Here is a 21982-nt window from a genome sequence, read left to right as displayed (position 1 = left end):
TTACACTTGGGTTGAATCCCAAAGCTGAGGTTGGGTGGCTGGGTCTAAACAGGATTAGGAGTGGCTATGAGGCCCTGCAGAACTGCAGTGGCAAAGCCTGCATTGGATTTAGAGTAAAGAGGGGGTGGCTGGGTCTAAATAGGATTAGGAGTGGCTATGAGGCCCTGCAGAACTGCAGTGGCAAAGCCTGCTCTGGATTTAAGAGTAAAGCGGTAACTGGGTAGTGCTTGGTAAGTTGCAGCCTCTAAAATCTCCTTGGTTGGTACTCCTCTGATAAAGGCTGCTGCAGTGGCTGCTGTCCTGGTAGAATGTGGCCTAATATTCTTAAGCACTGACTTGCCATGCTGTGCATAGCAGAAACGAATACAGTGTCCTATCCATTTTGAAACAGTCTGCTTTATGATAGCTTTTCCTTGTGAACCTGCAGCATGCGCTACAAACAGTTGCTCAGTTTTTCTGAAAGCCTTTGTTTTGTCCAAGTAGAAGCATAGCTGCCTGTGTATGTCCAAAGAGTGCAGAAGTCTCTCCAGTTTATTCTGGGGATTTGGAAAAAAATGTTGGCAAATTAATGTTTTGGTTAAGAGCAGCACTGGATACTACCTTTGGCATAAATGTTGGATTTGTCCTTGGAGAAACCCTGTCCAGATGAAAAATAATAAAAGGTTCCACTGCCATTAATGCCTGTAATTCTGAGACTCTTCTTGCAGTTATTGCTAGGAGCAGAGCAGTTTTCCATGATAAGAATTTTATATCAGTTGTATTGGCTGGCTCAAAAGGAGGCAGTGTGAGTTTTTCTAAGACAGTTGAGGTCCCATGTAGGTATCGGTGCTCTCCTTGGGGGTCTTCTGTTTTTTGCCCCTCTGAGGTACTGTCTCAGCAGTGGATGAGAGAAAATAGGATGTTCCGTATTGTAATGAGCTGAAATGGAAGAGGCATGGATCTTAATTGATGAGAAGGATAGGCCTTTGTCCAGCGTCTCAGTTAGGTATTGTAAAATCTGAGGAATATTTGGAACAAGTGATTCAAGTCCTTGTGCCTGGTTCCAAGCACAGAATCTCTTCCATTTTTCTGCATAAGATTTCCTGGTGCTGGCCCTCCTGGCTTCCAAAATGACATCCATAACAGCTTTAGAGAGAGGTGTACTCTGAGTGGCTATATTACCTGCCATGCAGCCAGATTTAATGTTCTGAGTTGGCTGTGCAGGATCTGGATCATTTTTGGCTTCTGTTGTCTGACTTTTAGGAGCATCTTGGGAAGGAGAGGCAGAGGTGGAAAGGCATAAACTGTTAGGGTTTTCCAGCTGAATGATAGAGCATCCACTTTCCATGCTTGTGAGTGATAAGTCCTTGTGCAGAATCTCTGTAGTTGGCAGCTGTGAGGGGAGGCAAAAAGATCCATGTCTGGGCATCCCCATTTCCTTGTTATCATGCTGAAGACCTGTGGATTTAGTTTCCACTCGTGGAGGGTCCATGAGGTTTCTGCTTAGTTCGTCTGCCAGAGTATTTTTCTTTCCTGGCAGGAATTGCGCCTGCAGATGTACTTGATAGGTCAGTGCTGTGTTCCACAGTCATGGCTTGCCTGCAGAGGGGGTAGGAATGTGCACCCCCTTGCTTGTTTATGTACCACATAACTGTAATATTGTCTGTCTTTAATAATAGTTGTCCTGGATGTATTAGATCCTTGAAGGCTCTCAAGGCATTCTGTACAGCTAGCAACTCTTTTTGATTGATGTGAAGATGCATTTGGTCCGCAGGCCATGTGCCCTGAATACATTTTCCTGCCATGTGTGCCCCCCAGGCATAATCCGATGCATCTGTTAGTGTCTGCCTGGCTGTGGGTAAAGTGAAAGGCTGTCCCTTGTTGTGGTGACAGGCCAGTGCCCACCATCGAAACTCCTGTTGCAGGCAGGGAATGAGAGTTATTATTGTTTCTAGGCTGTGGCAATGTTGAGCCCAAACACTTTTTAGATACCATAGTAGTTTCCTCATATGCAGTCTTGCATACAGAATTAGCAGGATGCCATGAAGCCCAAAGCCTGCAGAATTTTTCTTAAGATAGCTGGATCTTTGTTGCCATCATTTGAAAGTAATGAGTCAGTTGCCTTTGCTTGTCTGGCGGGAGATAAGCCATCTGGGCAGTTGTATTTAAGCTTGCACCCAGGAATATTATCTCTTGAGAGGGCACTAGTTTTGATTTCTTTTAGTTTGCTGCGTACCCTAGGCAAATTAGTAATGTTTTGACAAACGCCGATGCTTTAGTAGAATGTCCTTGCTGTCTGCTTGAATAAGGCAGTCGTCCAAGTAGGGATATAGTTGAATTCCTTTTTGTCTGCAAAATGCAATTACTGGTGCCAGGCATTTTGTTAAGACCCTGGGCACAGTAGATAAGCCAAAGGGCAGTGCAGAGAATTGGTAATGCATTGAGCCAGCTATGAATCCGAGGTATCTTCTGCAAGACTGTCTGACTGGGACATGCAGGTATGCCTCTGAGGTCCAAAGTAACTAGCCAAGCCTTCTTGCCCAGCATGGGTAGAAGTTGCTGCAGTGTCAACATTTTGAATTTTGGAACATCCAGGAATGTATTTAGAATTGACAGGTCCAGTATTGGTCTCCAGGCTTTGTCCTTTCTGGGTACCAAGAAAAGTCTTGAGTAAAGTCCTTGTCCCTGTTCTTGCTGTGGTACTTTTTGAATAGCTCTCATGTCCATGAGAGCAGAAATTTGTTTTTGTGCCTCTGCCCATTGATTTTGTGGCAGGTCTGGCATACCTTTGTGGCCTTGGTAGGGTGTGAAAGTGGAACCTGTAACCCTGAGAAACAATATTCAGTACCCATTTGTCCTGGGTGATCATGTGCCAATTTTGTGAGAAAAGTGCTAGTTTCCCCCCTAAGGGTGCTGCCAAAAGGTAAGTGCTTGGCATTTGTAGAGGGAAGTCATTGGGACTTTTTCCTATAAGGTTGTGATTTGTCTTTGCGTTTGAGGGCTGAAGCACCCCATTGTTTAGGTCTGTATGAGCCTTGGGGCTAAGATCTGCCTCTTGGGCATCTGTATCGGCCTCTTTGTGGCCTGACAATGGAAAGAAACAATTTTTTTGTAGGCCAGTTCCTGCTAAATCTAGGTGGCTGACCCTGTAAGAAATCCTTTACTGTCTGCATTGATTTTGCTTTATCCTCCATTTTCTTTAACACCTCTTCTGCCTTAACAATAAAAGTATCATGCTGTAATGGAGCATCCAATAATTTTGCTTTAACATGATCAGGTAAACTTTGTTTTTTTAACCAAGCATGCCTTCAAATGACACTAGCAATTTAAAGCCCTTACAGCTAAAGTAGCAGAAGTGCAAACTGTTTTCCCCCATCTATCCAGTGCTCTAGAATCCCTATCAGAGGGAACAGGGTTTTTTGCAGTGGAAGCCTTGACCCCTTTGGGACCCTGGGAAATTGTTTCCGGGTCAGCAGCAGGGTTTTTATAAAGACATTTATGAGAGTCTGGGACCCTGTAGTACCTATCTGGCTTGACAGGTGCAGGGGGTAAAGAATCAGGAGACAAACTGGATTCAGAAAAAACATCAACAATATCTAGCACAGGGGGGATTAGCAAGGGGCCTGTGCTGAGGCAGTGAAAGAAAGTCTCCGAGCCTTTTCTTGGATTCTGAATAATCCTGGCTCTCCCAATGGAAATGCTCCCTCATGGTGTGCAAGGTTTCCCCAAAAGAGTAATCCTCAGGAGGAGGGGCTGAAGGGATAGAGTCTTCAGCGTCAGAGTCCTCATAGGGAGGAAGAGAATATCCCTGTTCTGAAGAGGAATCAGAGGAAAGAGAGACCTGGTCAGAGGAGTCATAGTCAGTGTCGTGCCTAGGCCTTTTATCAGGAGGAGGATGGGAACCCCTGATCAAAGTAATTAGGTCCTCGGCCATTTTAAGCATCTGTTTCTTTGGCATGGATGACTGTCCAGGAGAATGCTGTACTTGTTTCTTTGTCTTTAATGGTGTTTTAGACTTTGCCTTGGCTGCTGAAGTGGACTTTATAGTAAGCTGTGTAGGTCTGAAAACACGCTCAGAAGCCGATGCCTGCTCAGCGGCTCCGGACCCATCTGAGGGAATAGTTTCCATAGGCCCAATACCTTGAGTTTCCAGAGGCCTAGTAGTCTCCACGAGGGAGACAGAGGTGGCCTGTGGCTCTGAGGTAGCGGGTGTCAGGGGCTGCAAAAGCGCCTCACTGAGAACCGGCGACTGGCCTAGGAGAGGCTTAGTCGGTTTTGGGCCTCGGATGCCTGTCCTTTTCTTTGTCTTTGCGTTTTTTATGAATTCCGGTCATCGGTTGTTCCAACGGCATTATGTAGTTAAACCTTCGGCCAAAGTAATGTAAAGCAAAATCAAACCGACGCTTAATAGTGCGTTGGTTGAATCTAGCACAAAACCGACAACTAGCAACGTCGTGGTCAGGGCCTAGGCAAGGAATACATTAAGAGTGAAAATCCTTATGAGGTATTTGCTTCCCACAAGAAATCCAATTGTTAACTTTTACTGACATCGGTCTGGAGCAAGAAAAAGTTTCCCCAACGGGGTACTTAGCTTTACTGAAGACTTAGGTTCTGAAATTCAATTTTGAAAATCTCAGGAGTCAGCCGACCGGCACTTGCGAACTGCTTTTGCTTCGGGCACTGCGCAGCAAGAAAGACTGGAGAAAGTGGCGTCGGCTGCATCTTATATACCCCTGGCGCACTGACGTCAGGGAAGAGGCTACAGCATCTGACGCCGGACCAAGACTTTGGAATTCAGGCCGACTGCGGGTAGCCTGCCAGCAGGATAGCCCAAGTGTAATGACTGCAACAGTGAAACACGATGAACATCAAATAATACACTCTGTTAATGCAGCTTATGCTGCTTCTTAATTAAAACAGGCTTCAAACTTACTGCACTATTAATCCCTGGATAAACATCTGCTTGTAGTTTTATTATCCAGGAATACTCTGTTTTCCAGCATGTTGTTAATATCACCCCCCCCTCATACTTCGCTGTATGGCCTTTATTACCCTAAATTTAAAGTTGTGATCATTAACATTGTTATTTATATGTTTCGCCAGCAAGTTAGTAGATACATTCCTTCTAATTTCTGATTTATGCTCTATAATACAGTCTTAGTTTTCTACTACTTTTACCAACATAGAAGGAGGGGCATTTAGTGCAGGTGGCTAGACAAACTATGCAAGTTGTGTTACAACTAGCATAACAATCAAACTTGTAAGGAAATCTAGTAACTGGATGGATAAATTCAATATCCGATGTCACATCTTCAGAGCAACTACAGTTGTAACATGGACTTGTGCCTTAGCAGTTCTAGCGGCAAAATTAATACCATTAGGCTTAAAATCTTTATAACACAATTTTTGCTTAAGACTTCTTTCATTCTTATATGCAAAATACGGCCTTTCAGTTATAATGTTTCTAAGCTTAGGCATTGATAAAATATTCCAGTTCTTTCATATTATACTCACAATACTAGATCTAAAGGGATAGAAAGTTGTAATATATCTCAGTTTTCGATTTCCAGTATTAATATTATTTATTGTCTACCTTCCTTCGCTAAAGAGTGGAGCTGTCGTATCCGATCTTTCTTGTTATAGCATTTATACTTTCCAATTCATAGCCCCTATCAAAAAATTCTTGTTTAATATCTTCCATTTGTTTTAAACATTCAACCACGTCAGTGTTTAACCTAACTCTACAAAACTGGCTTTTCACAATACTTTTAAACGTATGGGGGCATGCATACTGTATCTATGTATATACCTGTTAGCATGAACTGATTTCCTGTGTACAGATGTTTGTAATTCTCCATTGACCATAGACAGATTAATGTCTAAAAATGCAATATTAGTATCTGATACTTTGATTTTAAAACGTAAAAATTCTGTTGTCTCTTCCAAATATTCAATAAAATTCATTAAACTTTCTATAGTACCTTTCCATAAAAAGAAACAATAGTCTACAAATCTTTTGTAAAATAATAAGTTAGGATCATAAAATTAATTTCCCTTGTAAACATATTTACTCTCCCATTGATTCAATACAAGGTTTGCATAAACATTGGCCATGGGACCCATGGCCACCCCAGAGATCTGCAAATAAGGTCCACCATTAAAAATAGAAATGTTATTTGTAAGAACAACATCTATTATTTCACAAACTGTGGCTATTTTCCTTGCCATCACACTCGTATTACTATTCAAGAAATCACAAATACTTTCTAGTCCATAATCATTTGGTATAACTGTAAATAACGAGTTGATGTCCAATGTTGCCATAAAAAAAATCTCTCATTTTTATTGCTATTAATACAATTAAACTGCATCAAAAAAATCACCCGAGTCTTTTATTACACTTTTACATTCATCCATATACTTACTCAAAAATTCTTGCATATATATTGATAAGGGCGCCGTGATCCAACCCTTTCCTGAGACTACTGGTCTCATTGGGGGGGTCTATCATAGATTTATGTATTTTTGGCAACCCGTACATAACAGGCAACATTGGGCATGTAACAGTAAAGTACATGAACTCTTCTAGAGATATGTCACCCTGTATTTGCAGATCATAGATAAGTGTATTTCTAGTGTAAACATGTTTCTCACTTAAATCCATTACCTTAAAAGTATTCTCATCATTCAGAAGTTGTTCCATTAAACTCGTAGTGTGTTCTGTCACACAGCATGATAGCCCCACCCTTGACAGCTTGCTTAATTATCAGGTCTTTATCTTTCTCCAGTTTTTCAAGAGCTTCACTCTCCTTTAAGTTGTAGCATTTATACCCATTCTTGCCATTAAACAAGCCCCTTAATTCAACTCAAAGGCAGACAGAATAGGGCAATTATAAGGAATAAAAGTACTACTTTTTTTACATATACTATTTGCAGTAAACTGATCATCTTTGTATAATAATTTCAAGCTTAAATTCCAAACAAAATTTCAGGTCAGTGATAGCATCAACAATATTACCCATGCAGCTGGGTATGAATTGTAAGCCTTTGTTCAAAACAGCTTTATCTCTATCAGTCAAAATATAGCTAGAAAAATTGAAAATATTACAGCATTTATTTACGTACCATCTTGTACTTCAAAAGTGGGCTCTCGTTCTTCCTCTTCAGCGTATCCAAATGCTGTCTATCTCCCTCTCGTTGTTTGCTTCTCTTCCATACTTATTTTGACCGGTAGCTTTATTTGCACTGGCTTGAACAGTTTTAAAAAAGCTGCCGATCAGTCTTTCTGCTCTACATTAGATGTGGCACCTCCATTCTCAGTCGCAGATTTGAGTAATACTATGTCACTTCCTGCTGGCATACTAGTAGTGTTCCAATTGGTGTTCTGCAATAACCCCTCATCGTTCGAAATTCTCGCAGTAAACAACCCACTGCCGATCTGTCCATCACTTTTACTACAACTCGTTGCCACAGGGATGGGAGGAGGAGCATTATTAGTTTCAAATGCATCCAGTAGACCCAACTTACTAGTATTCCTTTGGATAATGTTATTAGCATGAAGTTTAGGCTTGGGCCAAACAAAAATCTGCCCCAGTTTGTAATCATTTACATCCCTTGCAATTTTTCATCTTTTTGCATCTCTAGATTTTTATCTAGGATTGATAGTCTCTCAATCATTTGCTGATGGGTAACAGCAGCCACGTTAAATAAAGTACCAGAGGAGATTTTATCTTCTAAGTTATTGATCTCGCTTAGAAGCTCACCTTCTAAATCCAGGAAATATTCATTCATCAGGGTCATATAGTCCGCCCCAATTTTTAAATTCAATTGCTGCCATTTCATTAATAGCTCAGGATACGTGTTCCTGTAACTAGGCATCTTCAGGACACGTAGCCCTCTTGAGACTATACCCAGTTCTAAATATGCTGCAAAACTTAAGCGTTGCCATTGGAAGCGCTTGTATGTTTGTGCCTTCTTCTTTGTGCCTTCTTCTCCAACTGCATCATATTTTTCTTCAGCTCAGGTGCAGTAATGATTGTTGGTACATCCATAACGTTTAGTAATGGATTATCATTTCAACAGTGCGCTCCTCAGTGAGGTTTCAGAGCCACAAACCTGCCACCCATTGGTCAGACGAGTTGATACTACAAGTGACATTCCAAGGTAAAATAAAACAAAAAAACAAAGAAACGTTGGCTGTGTATATATTTGTTGAGTATCGCCTACAGTGAAAACACACAAAGAACATCCAACTAATAGAGAAACACTGTGGTACACTGAGTTTAATAACCAAAGTCCAAAGTCCAAAATCCAAGATATAAAAGAACACAGTTACGTAAAATCACCAAATTTATTGCAAAACTTTCGGGTTTTCCCTTCCGCGGTGCTAGGATAAAAACATTTCACATTTCAATTAAATAGTAGAAAACAAATAATCGTATGACACAGCCAACCAATAAAAAAACATTCCAACTAACAAATACACTCTCAGTTAATGCAGCTTATGCTGCTTAATTAAAACAGGCTTCAAACTTACTGCACCATTAATCCCTGCGTAAACATCTGCTTGTAGTTTTATTATCCAGGAATACTCTGTTTTCCAGCATTTTGTTAAATTTAGGGTAGTAAATGCCATACGGGGGGGGGGGGGGGGGTGATATTAACAACATGCTGGAAAACAGTGTGTTCCTAGATAATAAAACTACAAGCAGATGTTTACCCGGGGATTAATAGTGCAGGAAGTTTGAAGCCTGTTTTAATTACGAAGCAGCATAAGCTCCATTAACTGAGTGTATTTGTTAACTGGAATGTTTTTTATTGGTTGGCTGCGTCATATGATTGTTTTCTACTATTTAATTGAAATGTTTTTATCATAGCACTGAGGAAGGGGAAACCCGAAAGCTTTGCAATAAATTTGGTGATTTTACGTAACTGTGTTCTTTTATATCTTGGATCCTAACAATTTTTCACCAGGAGAAAAAAAATACAAAACAGAACTGCAAAAAAAATATTTTTGAAAATGAAAATTATACCTTTCAAAGGGTCACAAGATTATCGTTAAAACATCTTAACAGAATACTTTGAACACATTTGTTGCAAAAAAGATCTGAAGGTGGCACCGGGATGAAAGCATGCATACCTGAACTGGGAAGGAAACAACCCACATCTGAAAAACAAGAGGCTCTGCCAGTCAAGTGGCTAATCCCCATACACAAGGGATTGTACTAAAATAAAGATCCAACTGATCTGGAAAGATTTTAATAGCACAAATGCTATGGAACAGGAAAAAAAATAATAATTATTCTTGGTTGGGAAGATGTTCCTCTGCACAGAAAAAATATTTTGAATAGTTAATGGGTGGCACTGCCTTGCATTGCATTCCCATATAGAAAATAACCATCAGCAGAAATGCCTTTTTCTCTGTGCAGCTCTGAAAAATCATTTGTGGCTACAGCGGGATAAGGTGAACTCTAACCCTATTAAGCTTTTCTGAAATTAGTACTGTTCTGTCATATCAGTAACACAGGCTCCCAAACCACTGCCAGCATAATCAAAGACCAGAACATACAGCTTGATTTGCAATTCTTCTCTCAATGATTCACTACAAGCCACATTTATCTGATGGGAACAGGCTACAGGGCAGATCAATGCCACAACAATGTTGCTGTCTTAGTGCTTGGTTCACCAAATTCAGGCAGTCTCTGTACGAATCATGAAATGTTCTTCTGGAGCATGTCTGTGTTTTGGGGAGTGCTCATTCTCTGGTTTCCTCCCAAAGATGTAATCGGATGGTCTACAAAAAAAGAAATCAAGTCTTACCATAAAGTTCCAGCTGTGTTGTTGATCTTCATCCATTCATCAATGATGGGAATCAATTCCGTTAACTGAACCGAGCCAGCCTTGTATCAAGCTCGGGCTAGCCACAAACTCTGAAACTAAGCTTTTACCCATAGTGCCCTTCTTCCTGTTACCTCACATAGAGTTTCCCCTTTATCAATAAAGCAGAGGCAGTTTCTGCACAAGTGCCCTAACAGCACTTGGACGCAAAGTATCCCCTAGAACCCTTTGGAGGGGGATGGAGGGTAGGACATAATGAATGGAAGACGATCAACAACACAGATGGAATGTTACACAAGACAAAACTTCTTTATCTGATGTTGTTAATCTTCATCCCATTCATCACTGATGGGATAGAGTCCCCAGCTACCTTTTGTTCCTTGGGTGGCTGTCATGGAAGAATATTCTTAAGCACCACATAGCCAAAGGACGGTCTTCCCTTGGAAATCAGACCCAGTTTGTAAGGAGTAAAACATAAGAGAAGCCCATGTTGCTGCTGCACAGATGTCGTCCATGGAGGCTCTAGAATGGAAGGCTGCAGAAGTTGCCAACGACCTGGTAAGAGTGAGCTTTGATTGTCTGTGGTATAGGCTTTTTCTCATTATGGTAAATGTGAAGTAAGCAATCTCTAAGCCATTTAGATAAAGTCACTTTATAAACAGAATTTCCCATTTTAGGGCCAGAAAAGGAAATGAAAAGTTGGTCCGATTTATACATCGTCTTAGTCCTGTCCAGATAAAAATCTCAATTGTCTGTGTACATCCAATGAATGCAGACAGCATTCCCCTTTGTTAGTAAAATTTGGGAAAAATACTGGAAGGTCAATAATTTGATTAATGGAGAAATCCGAAATGACTTTGGGAAGGAAGGTAGGGCTTGTCCGGAGTGATACTCTGTCCTTGTGAAAAATAAGATAGGGCAGATTAATGCACTGAGTGTGGAGCTCTGAAATATGTCTAGCTGACGTGATGGTGACCAGAAAAAAAAAAAAAAAAAAAAGACTTCCATAAGAACTTGATGTCACATTTCGCTGCAGGCTCAAAGGGGGGGTTGAGTCAATGAGTGAAGGATTAAAGTGAGGTTCCATGGTTCAACAGGCTGTTTGATTGGAGGTCTGATGTGAGACACTCCTTTTAGAAAGGTTTTGCATAACCGGTGAGTAATCACGGGAGTGTTTCCAAAACCATTATGAAAGTTTGAAATAGCAGCTAGATGAACTCGTATGGTAGAGGCTGCAGCTCCATTTTCAAAAATTTTGATAAATAGTGAAGGACTACAGTAACTGGAACTGAATATGGATCTAGTTTTCTATTTTTAGACCAAATAGAGAATCTATTCCATAAGTCAGTGGCCTTGGGTTGAGAGAGATGGAAGAGGTGCTCAAAAGTTCTGTCTCTTGTCTCATCCACCAAAGCGGGTCCTGTTTGCAACAATTGGTTAGTAGCACCTGAAAACAGAGGGGGTGACGATTTGGGAACCACTGAGATAACGGAAGCCACTGAAGTATTCTCATGTGAAGTTTTGCGAGAGGCACTACTGGTATAGCAGCTGCATTGGATCCTAGGAGTTGAAGGATTTCCCGTGCTGAGGCTTTGTTTTTGCAGAGTATCACCTGGAGCTGAAGTCTCAATCTTTGTAATCTGTGATGAGGGAGAGATGCTAAGCAGGAGCGGATATCGAAAACTGATCCTATGAACTCTATGGAATGTGTCAGAGTGAGGTTGGATTTCTTCCAATTTATAGTTATTCCCAATAGTCTCACCAGGGAAAGTGTGTATTGCAAGGCTGTTACCAATTGATGCTTGGTGGGGGCGATAAGGAGCCATCGTCCAAATATGAAACACCTGGAATCCTTGCTGCCTCAAGTGGACTGTGACTACTGCCATGCACTTGAACACTCTGGGGGGCTGTAGAGAGTCCAAACAGAGCGCAAAACTGGTAGTGATTGGCTCCTAGCCAAACGCGAAGTAGTCTCTGGGAGCATTTGTCCATTTTGATGTGGTAATACGCAGCCTGGAGATCCAGGGAGCACATCCAATCCCAGTTTCCCCAGGAATGGGAGAATGGACTGAACTGTGACCATTCGGAATTTTGTTTGGTTGACAGCTTTGTCTAAATTGCTGAGACCCAAAATTGGTCTCCAGTCCCCTGTCTTTTTTGGCACCAAAAAGAACCATGAATAGAATTCAGATCCGCATTGGTCTGGTGGGACTGCTTGGAGGACTCTTGACAACTTTCTTTCTATAGTTGCTTCTTTACGTTGACTGGGTAGAACGTCGGGAAGTCTTGTAGGAGGTTTTGGTTAAACACTGAGGGGAATGGTGTAGCCTCTGGTTATAATCTTCTGCACCCAACAGTCAGAAGTTCTAGACTGCCAGGCAGCGTGGTGCAGAGAGAAACGCCCCCAGACTGCTTCCAATGGAATGCAATCAGGCCGCTCTTTAGAAGTGCTGATAGGACTGTCCAGAGAAGGAATCCCTGGGTCCCTGGTTACACGGGTCTCCTCGCCAAGGTAGGGGCATCTTCCGGAAGAGTTGCCCCCTCTGCCCCTGGGGTATACTCGCCATGTGTGTCACAAAAAGACCCTGAGAATTTGTGCTACAACTTTAAACTCCTCTGGCTCCTGGAAAAGTAGCACTGCCGATTGGAGAAGCGTACACCTCCGGCAGACAGGGTCTTGCCATCCTTTTCACAGCTGGCTAGAGTGTCCTTCACTTTAGGCCAAACAGGGAAGAAGCTTCAACTGGAGCGTTCCAAGTAAGGGAAAACCTAAAAGGGTCCGCAAAATCACAAAGGCACATCCAGGCATGTTGTCTCACTATGCCAGAACCCGGAGCTCTGGCTGTCCTTTTGGTTGCATGTGATATTAACCTCATGGATGAGTTAAAGATGGATTCCAGGATTGCGACCTGTGAAGCTACTTTGTCACTTACCTCGTCAGACACCTGTCCTGAGAGAGTTCCAGAGAGTTTGGAGATTAAGTCTCTTTTTAAGCCTTGTAAAATGTGCCAAATAGTTAAAGGACCATATAGTAAAGGTCGATGAAGCAAACACTTGCTTTATTAAATCTGTCCACTGCCCGGGACACACTGCTGGGCAGGTGAACAGTGACTCTTCAGCGAGTTCCTTTTTTGAGGCTACCGCAACCATAGCATCTACTGGTAAACCCTTAGACCAGTGTAGGCTCTCCTTGGGAGGGGATAAAATTTTGTCTGGTCTCCTAGGGATCGGCTCCACAGAATCAGGATTCTTCCAAGCGTGCTGCACCACAAGATGAACTAACTCGTCTGCAGGCAGGGTCAAGCAAGAGGTAAATGGCTGGGCATGGAAAGCCTGCAGAAGACAGATTCCTCGAAGGAAGGGTTGGTGGACTTCGTCACCTCTCTGTTTTAGCATTTCAAGGATGTCTCCTAACATCTCATCAGGAGGTGACCGTGGGGACCCTTCCCCTTCATCGTAATCTGAATCCTCAGTCAGACACTTCTCAGGGAAGTCTACGTGCTTCCTCTTGCATGACTTCTACCACTGTGGCTCCTCAGTGGGGGCTTCTGAGGACTCTGAAGAAAGGGTGCCCTGCAACAGGGTTTTCTGCAGCTTTCGTGCCTGTTGTTCCAGGGCAGTGGCTTGTGTCAGCTGCAGCTCAGGGTGAAGGGGTTTCTGGGGATCTGACGTCAGAGGAAAGCTTCCTGAAGCAAGTACCCTCTCCATCGCCCAGAAAGCAGGTCCACCCAAAGAGGTATGGGAGCCTGGAACAGAGGAGGACAACCTCGGAACCAGGGTCACACCCCACTCCACTGAACCCACCTCCAAGGAAGGAGCCTCAAGAAGGATCGGTGCCAACAAAGCCCGGCACCATGGACAGAATAGTAGATGCACTTGGAACTATACTCTGCGCCTAAGATCCCGCAGCCCAATCCTGAACTTGAGGAAGGTTTGGTTCCAAAGATACCGAAGACCAAAGAGACTGTTCTGAGGCCAAAGTGAGGACCACTACTGGCACCAAAACAGAGTTCCAAAAAAGACGTCGGAGCTAGAGACTTTGAAACTTGTAAGGTCAAAGGAGGAGAGTATGATGGAGTCCTTGGACAGAGAGAGAGAGAGAGAGAGAGAGTTAGTTCCAGGTCTGGAAGTGGATAGGACAAAGAAGGAGTGGAAATCCCCCTAGCTGTCAGCAACTGATCCAGAAGGCGCACCACATCAAGTTCTGAAAGGTTCCCGGTGGATCTATTGGATACCCCCGATGGGGAGTCTGGTCGCTCTAAGAAGGGGCTATATAATTTGTCCTAGAAAGAGGTCCACTGACTGGGAGTATCGGGTCTGTGCACTGGTGTCCAAAGGCACCGCTGTTCTCTAGTTTGGAGACTGGGAACAGTGGGGCTAGTACAGAGATAACAGGTAATGTAGACAGGCTCGGTGCCAAAAGGGCACTTGGTACCGGGAAAGACAAGGATGGCTCAGTCACTAGTGCAGTTAAAGTTATAGGTACCGAAGGTATGCTCAGAGCTGAAGGGGCACTCTGTGCCGAAGAAGATGTAGTTTCTGGAGCATTGAATGTTGGCGCAGTGGACCATGTTGGTCCCGAAATAAACGCTGAAGGTGATATAGCAGCTGACGGAACCAAGGTTGGTGCAGTAGCGATAGACCTAGGTTCTGGAGACATCATTGGTATTTTTGACTTGGCAGGCTTGCCCAGATCACCGGAGGGTGAAGAGGATTTATAGTGGGGACTTTTCCTGTATTTTCTGGAAGTGGGGAGCCCTCCGTCGCAGACAGAGCCTCTGAAAAGGGCGTCTTTAGGTGGACCTTCAGAATCAACTTATTTTTACGTTCATTTAACATGCCCTTACTGAAACCTTTACAAACAGAACATGGGGGCTGCACCGAGAGATGGGGCACCCCCAACCAATATACACAATTGTTATGCAAGTTACTGTTAGGCATTTTCCTACCATAAGTATGACACTGCTTAAACTCAGACGTAACTTTCTTCTCAGACATAAAACACCCAGACAATCACAGGTTGTAAGAGAAAAGGGATTTTTTTTATATAAGTAAAGATAAGGAAGAAATACCAGCAATGGTATTTAAGAAATACCCCAAAGGGCAGAGAAAAAGGCCGTACCACCAATGGTACCAAGACTACCAAAAGGTAAAAGGATAAAAGGGTTAGCGATAGATCACGAAAAGTAAGAAAATGCATAAAGTAGAGAGAAAGAGAATACACACTAAAATACAAATGGTCAAAAAGTCAAAAAAGTTGAACTTCGCTTGAGAGCTGGTTTGAACGCAGCTTTACGGAAACGTGGGAAATGAGATCCGAGGTAACAGGGAGAAGGGTACTATGGGTAAAAGCTTAGCTAGAGAGCTTTTGGCTGCCGAGAGCTTGATACAAGGCCGGCTTGGATCCCAGGACGGGACAGATTCCCATCATTGATGGATGGGATGAAGATTAACAACATCAGATAACAGGCATTCTCTAAACTGTCCACAAGGTGTGCCTGTCATATGCCAGTTATGTCAGTGACTGTACTGTTGAAGGACGGCATCCTGATTAAGGTAAGCTACACTGCCCTGTGCCCAATCTTTGCTGTGACATTAGCCCCCACCCTACACTTGTGGAGCCTTTAAAAAGATTAAATGGGTTGCAAAAAAACTAACAAAAAACATGCAGTCACCAATAATGTCACAGCATTATCAATTTTAACTGAAATACCTACCTTCTTTAGTGCAAAGGAAGCAGTCTGGCCACCACGTACTTCCTTAACTGGCATGCGTTTCCTGTGAATGGATTTCACTGCAAGAGGCATGAAGTTACCCAAAGGATCTGGACCAAGTAGTAACATGTCATTAAGCCTGATGAGACCCCGCAGTGTTGTCCCAGATACCACTGTCCCAACACCCTACACAGAACAAAAATAGGACTGTCAATATTCCATGGATACGTTTAAATAAGTTACAGATAAGGTTTCAGTTACTTTCATCGCACATACACTTCCCCTCTTAAAACTGCCAATGCACAGGGCTCATAAAGTACAGTTGTATACACTTACCATAAATGTAGATGTTAGAGTGTATTCACTGTTGCAGTAATCACATTTGGCTTACCTGCTCACAGTAGCCCTCAGTCAGCCTGATTATCAAAGTCTTGGGTCCTGCGTCGGTTAGTGTCTCATCTTCCATGACGTCAGGTAGTCAGGGGTATAAAGCATGCAGCCGATGCCATTACATCAGTTTTTCTTGCCCCAGATGTCAGGTGCCCCCATACTGGGAAGCAATTATATACAAGGTTACACCTCCAACAAAAATGCAAATACACCAAAAAGCTTTAAGCATAGTAAACAATAGAGATATAAGTCAATAGACGTCGGGGGGCTGGAGGGAGTGTAACCAGGACTGCAACAGTGAATACACTCCAACATCTACATTTATGTTAAGTGTACACAACTGTACTATGTTCTTCATGTTTCACTGTTGCAGTCATCGCATTTGGATAGATTCCCAAAGCTAAGGATGGGAGGAGGCAATTAGATAGCATTTGGACCAGCTAAAAGGCCCTGCAAGACTGCAGTGGCAAAGCCAGCTCTGGATTTAGAAAAAATTGGCAAGTGGTAATGCTTCGTGAAGGTATGTACAGAACTCCAGGTAGCAGCTTCTAGGATGTCCCTGGTAGGGACACCTCTGAGGAAGGCTGTTGAGGTAGATGCAGCCCTGGTTGAATGTGGTCTTATCCCCTATGGGGTAGGTTTTCCATGGTGCTTATAACAGAAATGAATGCAATGGCCTATCCGCTTAGAAATGGTTTGCTTTGAAATGATCTTCCCCTCTGCCCCTGCAGCAAATGCCACCAGCAGCTGTTCAGATTTCCCGAGAGGCTTAGTCCTGTCCAAGTAAAATCTAAGTTGTCTGTGCACATCCAAGGAGTGCAGTATTCGTTCCCCTTTATTCTGTGGATTACAAAAGAAGGCTGGCAAATGAATTGACTGATTAAGGGCCACACTGGATACCACCTTGGGCATAAAAGAGGGATTGGTCCCACGGGACACCCTGTCTGCATGAAAGATGATGAAAGGCTCCACTGCCATGAGGGCCTGTAATTCAGACACCGTTCTTGCTGAGGTGATGGCTAGAAGGAAGGCTGTTTTCCAAGAAAGGAATTTCAACTCTGCATTTGCAGCTGGCTCAAAGGGAGGAAGAGTGAGCTTTTCCAATACAAAGTTAAGGTCCCGGGCTGGAGTAGTAGGGGCACTCCTAGGTGGTCTTAAGTTTTTGGCCCCTCTGAGGAATTGCTTCAGCAGTGGATGAGAAAAGAGGAGTGGTTGTATGTTGTAATGTGCTGAAATGGCCGAGGTATGAATTTTGATGGAAGAAAAAGAAAGGCCCTTGTGAAGCATCTTAGTTGAGTATTGAAGAATATGGGGTAAATTGGGTAGTGCTGTGCCATCCCGAGTTTGGCTCCAGGAACAGAATCTTTTCCATTTTTCAGCATAGGATTTTCTAGTACTAGGCCTCCTTGCCTCCAGAATGACATCCATCAATTGCTTACTGAGGGATGGTAACAGTGAGGTCAGGTAATTAGCCAGGCTGCAAGGTTCAGGGTTTGAAGCGGTGGGTGCAGAATCTGGTCCTCCTGCTGGGACAGCAGGGCAGGGGTCTGAGGCAGGTGCCAGCAGTTACACTGTGCAAGAGGGGGTACCAGTGTTGGCGTGGCCAGTCTGGTGCAATCAGAATTGTCCTTGGTCTGTCCTGTTTGATCTTCAGTAGCACTTTCGAGAGGAGAGGCAGTGGGGGAAAGGCATAAACTGTTTTTTCCAGGTGAAGGACAGGGCTACCACTTTCCAAGCCTGTTTGTGGGGAGTCCTTGTGCAGAATTTGTCCAATTAGTAGTTCTGAGGGGAGGCAAACATGTCTATCTCTGGGCTCCCCCATTTGTTTCTCAACATGTTGAATATATTTGGTTCCAGTTTCCACTCTTGTGGGTCCATGAGATTTCTGCTTAGGTCTGCCAGAGTATTTATCTTTCCTGGCAGGAATTGAGCCTGTAGGTGCACTTGGTAGCTCAAGGCTGTGTTCCACAGAGCCATGGCTAGTCTGCAGAGAGGGTACGAGTGGGTTCCCCCCCCTGCTTGTTTATGTACTACATAACAGTGGTGTTGTCTGTCTTTACCAATAATTGTCCTTGAAGGCTGTCAGAGCATTCTGTACAGCTAACATTTCTTTTTGATCGATATGCAGGTGCATTTGACTTGGGTTCCATTTGCCCTGAATGCACTGCCCTGCCAAGTGAGCCCCCCCGTGCAAAGTCTGATGCGTCTGTTAGGGTTTGGGTGGCAGGAGGTAGAGTGAATGGCAATCCCTTGTTTTGGTGGCAGGCCTCTGCCCACCAAAGGAACTATCTTTAGACAAGGTATGATGGGACTCATTGATTCTAGATCTTGAGAATGTTGACACCATAGGCTTTTTAGACATCACTGTAGTTTCCTCATATGCAGTCTTGCATATGGAATTAGTAGAATGCAAGAGGCCATGAACCCCAGTGCTTGCAGTATTTTCCTTGCAGATATCTGGGTCTGTGGCCAGTAGATTGAAGTAGGCTGTCAAATGAACTTGTTTCTCTGGCGTGAGATTGGCCATCTGGGAAGTTTTATTCAAGCTTGATCCCAGGAATACAATTTGTTGGCAGGGTACAAGATTTGATTTCTTTTCATTTTGGTGTACCCCAGAGAAGTTGGCAATTTCTTTATAAATGCCAGATTATGTAATTGTCTAATTCAGGCAGAAAGCCAAGACATACTATCGTCCATGTATGGGTATATTTGAATACTTCTTTGCCTGCAAAATGCAATGACTGGAGCTAGGCATTTTGTGAATACCCTGGGCGCAGTAGATAAGCCAAAGGGCAGTGCAGAGAACGGATAGTGCATGTAGCCTGCTCTGAAGCTAATGCATCTTCTGCAATATTCCCTTATTGGGATGTGCAGGTAGGCTTCCTTTAAATCCAGTGTTGCCAACCAGGCATTTTTGCCTAGCATGGGAGGCAGCTGATGAAGTTAAGCATCTTGAATTTTGGGATTAGCAAAAATGAGTTTAGGATAGACAGGTCCAGGATAGGACGCCAGTTGTCTTTCCTGGGTACCAGGAAAAGTCTTGAGTAAAATCCTTGCCCTCATTCTTCTTGTGGGACAGGTTGAATAGCCCTGATGCTTAAAAAAAAAAAAAAGAGAGAACCTGCTTTTGAGCCTCTGCCCACTGATTTAGGGGTAGGTTTGGCCAACCGTTTGGGGTTGGCAAGGAGTGGAAGTGGAATCTGTATCCTTGGGAAACTATATTTACAACCCATTTGTCCTGGGTAATGAGTTCCCAATTTTTTGCATGCAGGACGATCTTTCCCCCTAAAGGAACAGTCAGTTGAGCAGGGCTTGGAAGGTTTAAAGTCAAGTCAGACAGTTTACCATAGGGGAAGTCTTACTACTCCCTGCTTTGGAAGTGGGAGCCCCCACTGCTTAGTCCTGTGAGCACCCTGGGACTGAAGCCTGGGTGTTCTGCTGGTTCTGGGTTTGGACTGAGAAGGTCTGGAAGAGGAAGGAAAGGAACAATTCTTAGAGGGCCGATGCCTACTAAATCTGGAAGGCTGTACTTGCAGGAAATCTAACAGTTTGCACAGATTTAGCTTTTTCCTCCATCTTTTTAAGGACTACTTCTGCTTTGTTGCCAAACAGGTGGTCTTGGTTTAAGGGAGCATCTAGTAGTTTAGCTTTAACATGATCTGGCAAAGATTGCTCCTTACAAACATGCCTTCTAAGTACAAACCCAGTGACAGCAACCCTGCAAGATGCCTCTAATGAATCAAAACCACATGCTTTCCCACTTGTTCAGCAAAATGCATTAAATCCTGTAATTCTTTATTTTCAGCGCAGTTAGGAATCATCATTTTCTGTTTAAGCAATCCAATAATATGCTGCCAATACTTCAACATATGAAACTGGCAGTTTAAGGCCCTAATGGCTAATGTTGCAGAAGTGTATACCTTCTTACCCCATCTATCCACCGCCCTGGAATCTCTATCAAAGGGGGTAGGATTTTTGGCAGTAGTAGCCTTAATGCCTTTGGGTCCCTGTGAAATGGTCTCAGGATTCGCAGAAGGATTTTTAAAGAGGAACTTGTGAGAGTCAGGTACCCTGTAATACCCATCAGGTTTTCTGGAAGCAGGAGGTAAAGTGTCAGGGGCCAAGCTAGATTCAGAGAAGGCATCTACAATGTCCAGTACAGGAGGGATAGCTAAAGGCCTGTTTTGAGGCAGGAGTAAGAATTCCCTAAGCCTCTTTTTGGAGTCAAAGTAATCCTGGTTTTCCCAGCGTAAATGCTCCCTAAGAGTATGCAAGGTTTCACCAAGAGAAATCCTCCGGAGGGGAAGCCGAGAGAATGGAGTCCTCTGGATCATATTCCTCACAGGTAGATGAGGGCAAATCTTGGTCATCAGAAAAACAGAAATTTCAGAATCCTGATCAGAAGAATCAGAAGGAAAGTTATTCTTGGTCCCTTACAGGGAGAAGGGTGGCTTCCCCCGATTAGAGTAATGAGGTCTTCAGCCACTCCTCATTTGTTTTTTAGGCATGGGGGCCTGACCATGCGGTCTGGGCGTTGGTTTTCTGAGAATGGATAGAGTTTTAGGCCTTGAAGAAGATGGAGTTGGTTTAATATGCAAGTCAGTAGGCCTGAATACACACTCAGAAGCCGGTGCCTGCACAGCAGCTCCGGACCCATCCAAGGTAGAGACATCCACAGGTTCCACAGTCGAACAAGCATCTCGTGGCATATCTGACTCTGAATGGGTCTCTGTTGTGGCCTGCGAATCTGAAGTAGCGGGCATCAAGGGCTGCGAAAGCGCCTAGCTCCTAGCTCAGAAGTGTTGTCAGCAGCTTTGGACCTATGAGGTTTGTCTCCGTCTATCTTTGCGTTTTTCAGAATGTCGGTAGTCGGGTGGCTTACTGAAGCCATTTCTGGATAACTGAACAGAGTACCAAAATATTTAGATGCGAAAATAAACAGACGACCAAGAGTATGAGGTTTGAATAAGGCACAAAACCGACAGGGAGGTACGTCGTGGTCTGGGTCTAGGCAAGGAATGCAGTACGAATGAAAATCTTTGAGGTATTTGCTTTCCACAAGAAATACAATTGTTAACTTTTATTGACATCGGTTTAAAGCAAGAAAAAGGTTCCCCAACAGGGTACTTAGCTTAGTTTAAGACTTCAGATCTGAAACTCGGAAAAGAAAATTTCAGGAGTTGGCCGACCGGCACTTGAACTGCTTCTGGCACTGCACGGCAAGACTGATGTAATGGCGTCGGCTGCATGCTTTATACCCCTGACTACCTGACGTCATGGAAGATGAGACAGCAACTGACGCAGGACCCAAGACTTTGATAATCAGGCCGATTGAGGGCTACTGTAAGCAGATAACCCAAATGTGATGACTGCAACAGTGAAACACAAAGAACATCTAAGTTTTCTCGTGATCATACCCATTTACACATTTAACTGGCAAGGTGCACATGACCTATGAATTTCAGGCAACCTGGGGATGCAAACAGTTAGGAGGCAAGTAATCCTTTAAAGTAGAAATTAAAACATAATACCAGATACAGACAGCAAACAAACAGTCGAAAATCAATACAGATTTGTAACAACAAAAAAATGGGTAAGTTAAGGACCAGATGGTCCAAAACATGTTAAAGGAATGATGAAGCAGGGGGGGGGGGGGATTCAAGAAATACAGAAAGAATGAGATTTTGGATGCAGTTCCTTAAGGGTAACAGTCGTATAGAATATTACATTCGTAACATACCAGAAAGTATTTTAAAAACTAAGGTAACATGAGAACAGAGAAATATTTTGCTAACAGGCATGACTAAGGCACAGAGAACAGACAAGAGGTGTCTGAAATTTACTGGAGAAAACTGGCAAAGGAACCAATACTTTGAGCAAATTAACTATAGAGGGAAAATAACAAAAACAGAGAGATGCCAAGAGGACATTTGGAACTGCAGGCTTGAGGCTGCTATCCTTATCAGGGATTAACAAGGGTAGAGGCAAATAGAACAGGATAAGGGAAATCCCAAGTAAAAGATCTGCTCTGGTAGAATTTAGTTAAACCTGGAACAGAAGCT

The 21982-nt window shown here is 43.4% G+C and overlaps 1 protein-coding gene across 1 annotated transcript in view; it reads right to left on the bottom strand.

Moving 5' to 3' along the window:
• The window catches only part of GTPBP1 (GTP binding protein 1), a 1054512-nt gene that overhangs the window by 321811 nt on the left and 710719 nt on the right, over positions 1-21982 (bottom strand). Inside the window, exon 8 of the mRNA XM_044074296.1 lies at positions 15534-15716. Within this exon, the coding sequence (XP_043930231.1) occupies positions 15534-15716 (183 nt within the window). The remainder of the gene's footprint in view (positions 1-15533; positions 15717-21982) is intronic.

Source organism: Protopterus annectens, chromosome 1.part0 (assembly GCF_019279795.1).
Source record: "Protopterus annectens isolate FY-2018-M chromosome 1.part0, PAN1.0, whole genome shotgun sequence".
Classification (NCBI taxonomy): Eukaryota; Metazoa; Chordata; order Ceratodontiformes; family Protopteridae; genus Protopterus; species Protopterus annectens.
This window is presented reverse-complemented; position numbering and strand designations above follow the sequence as displayed.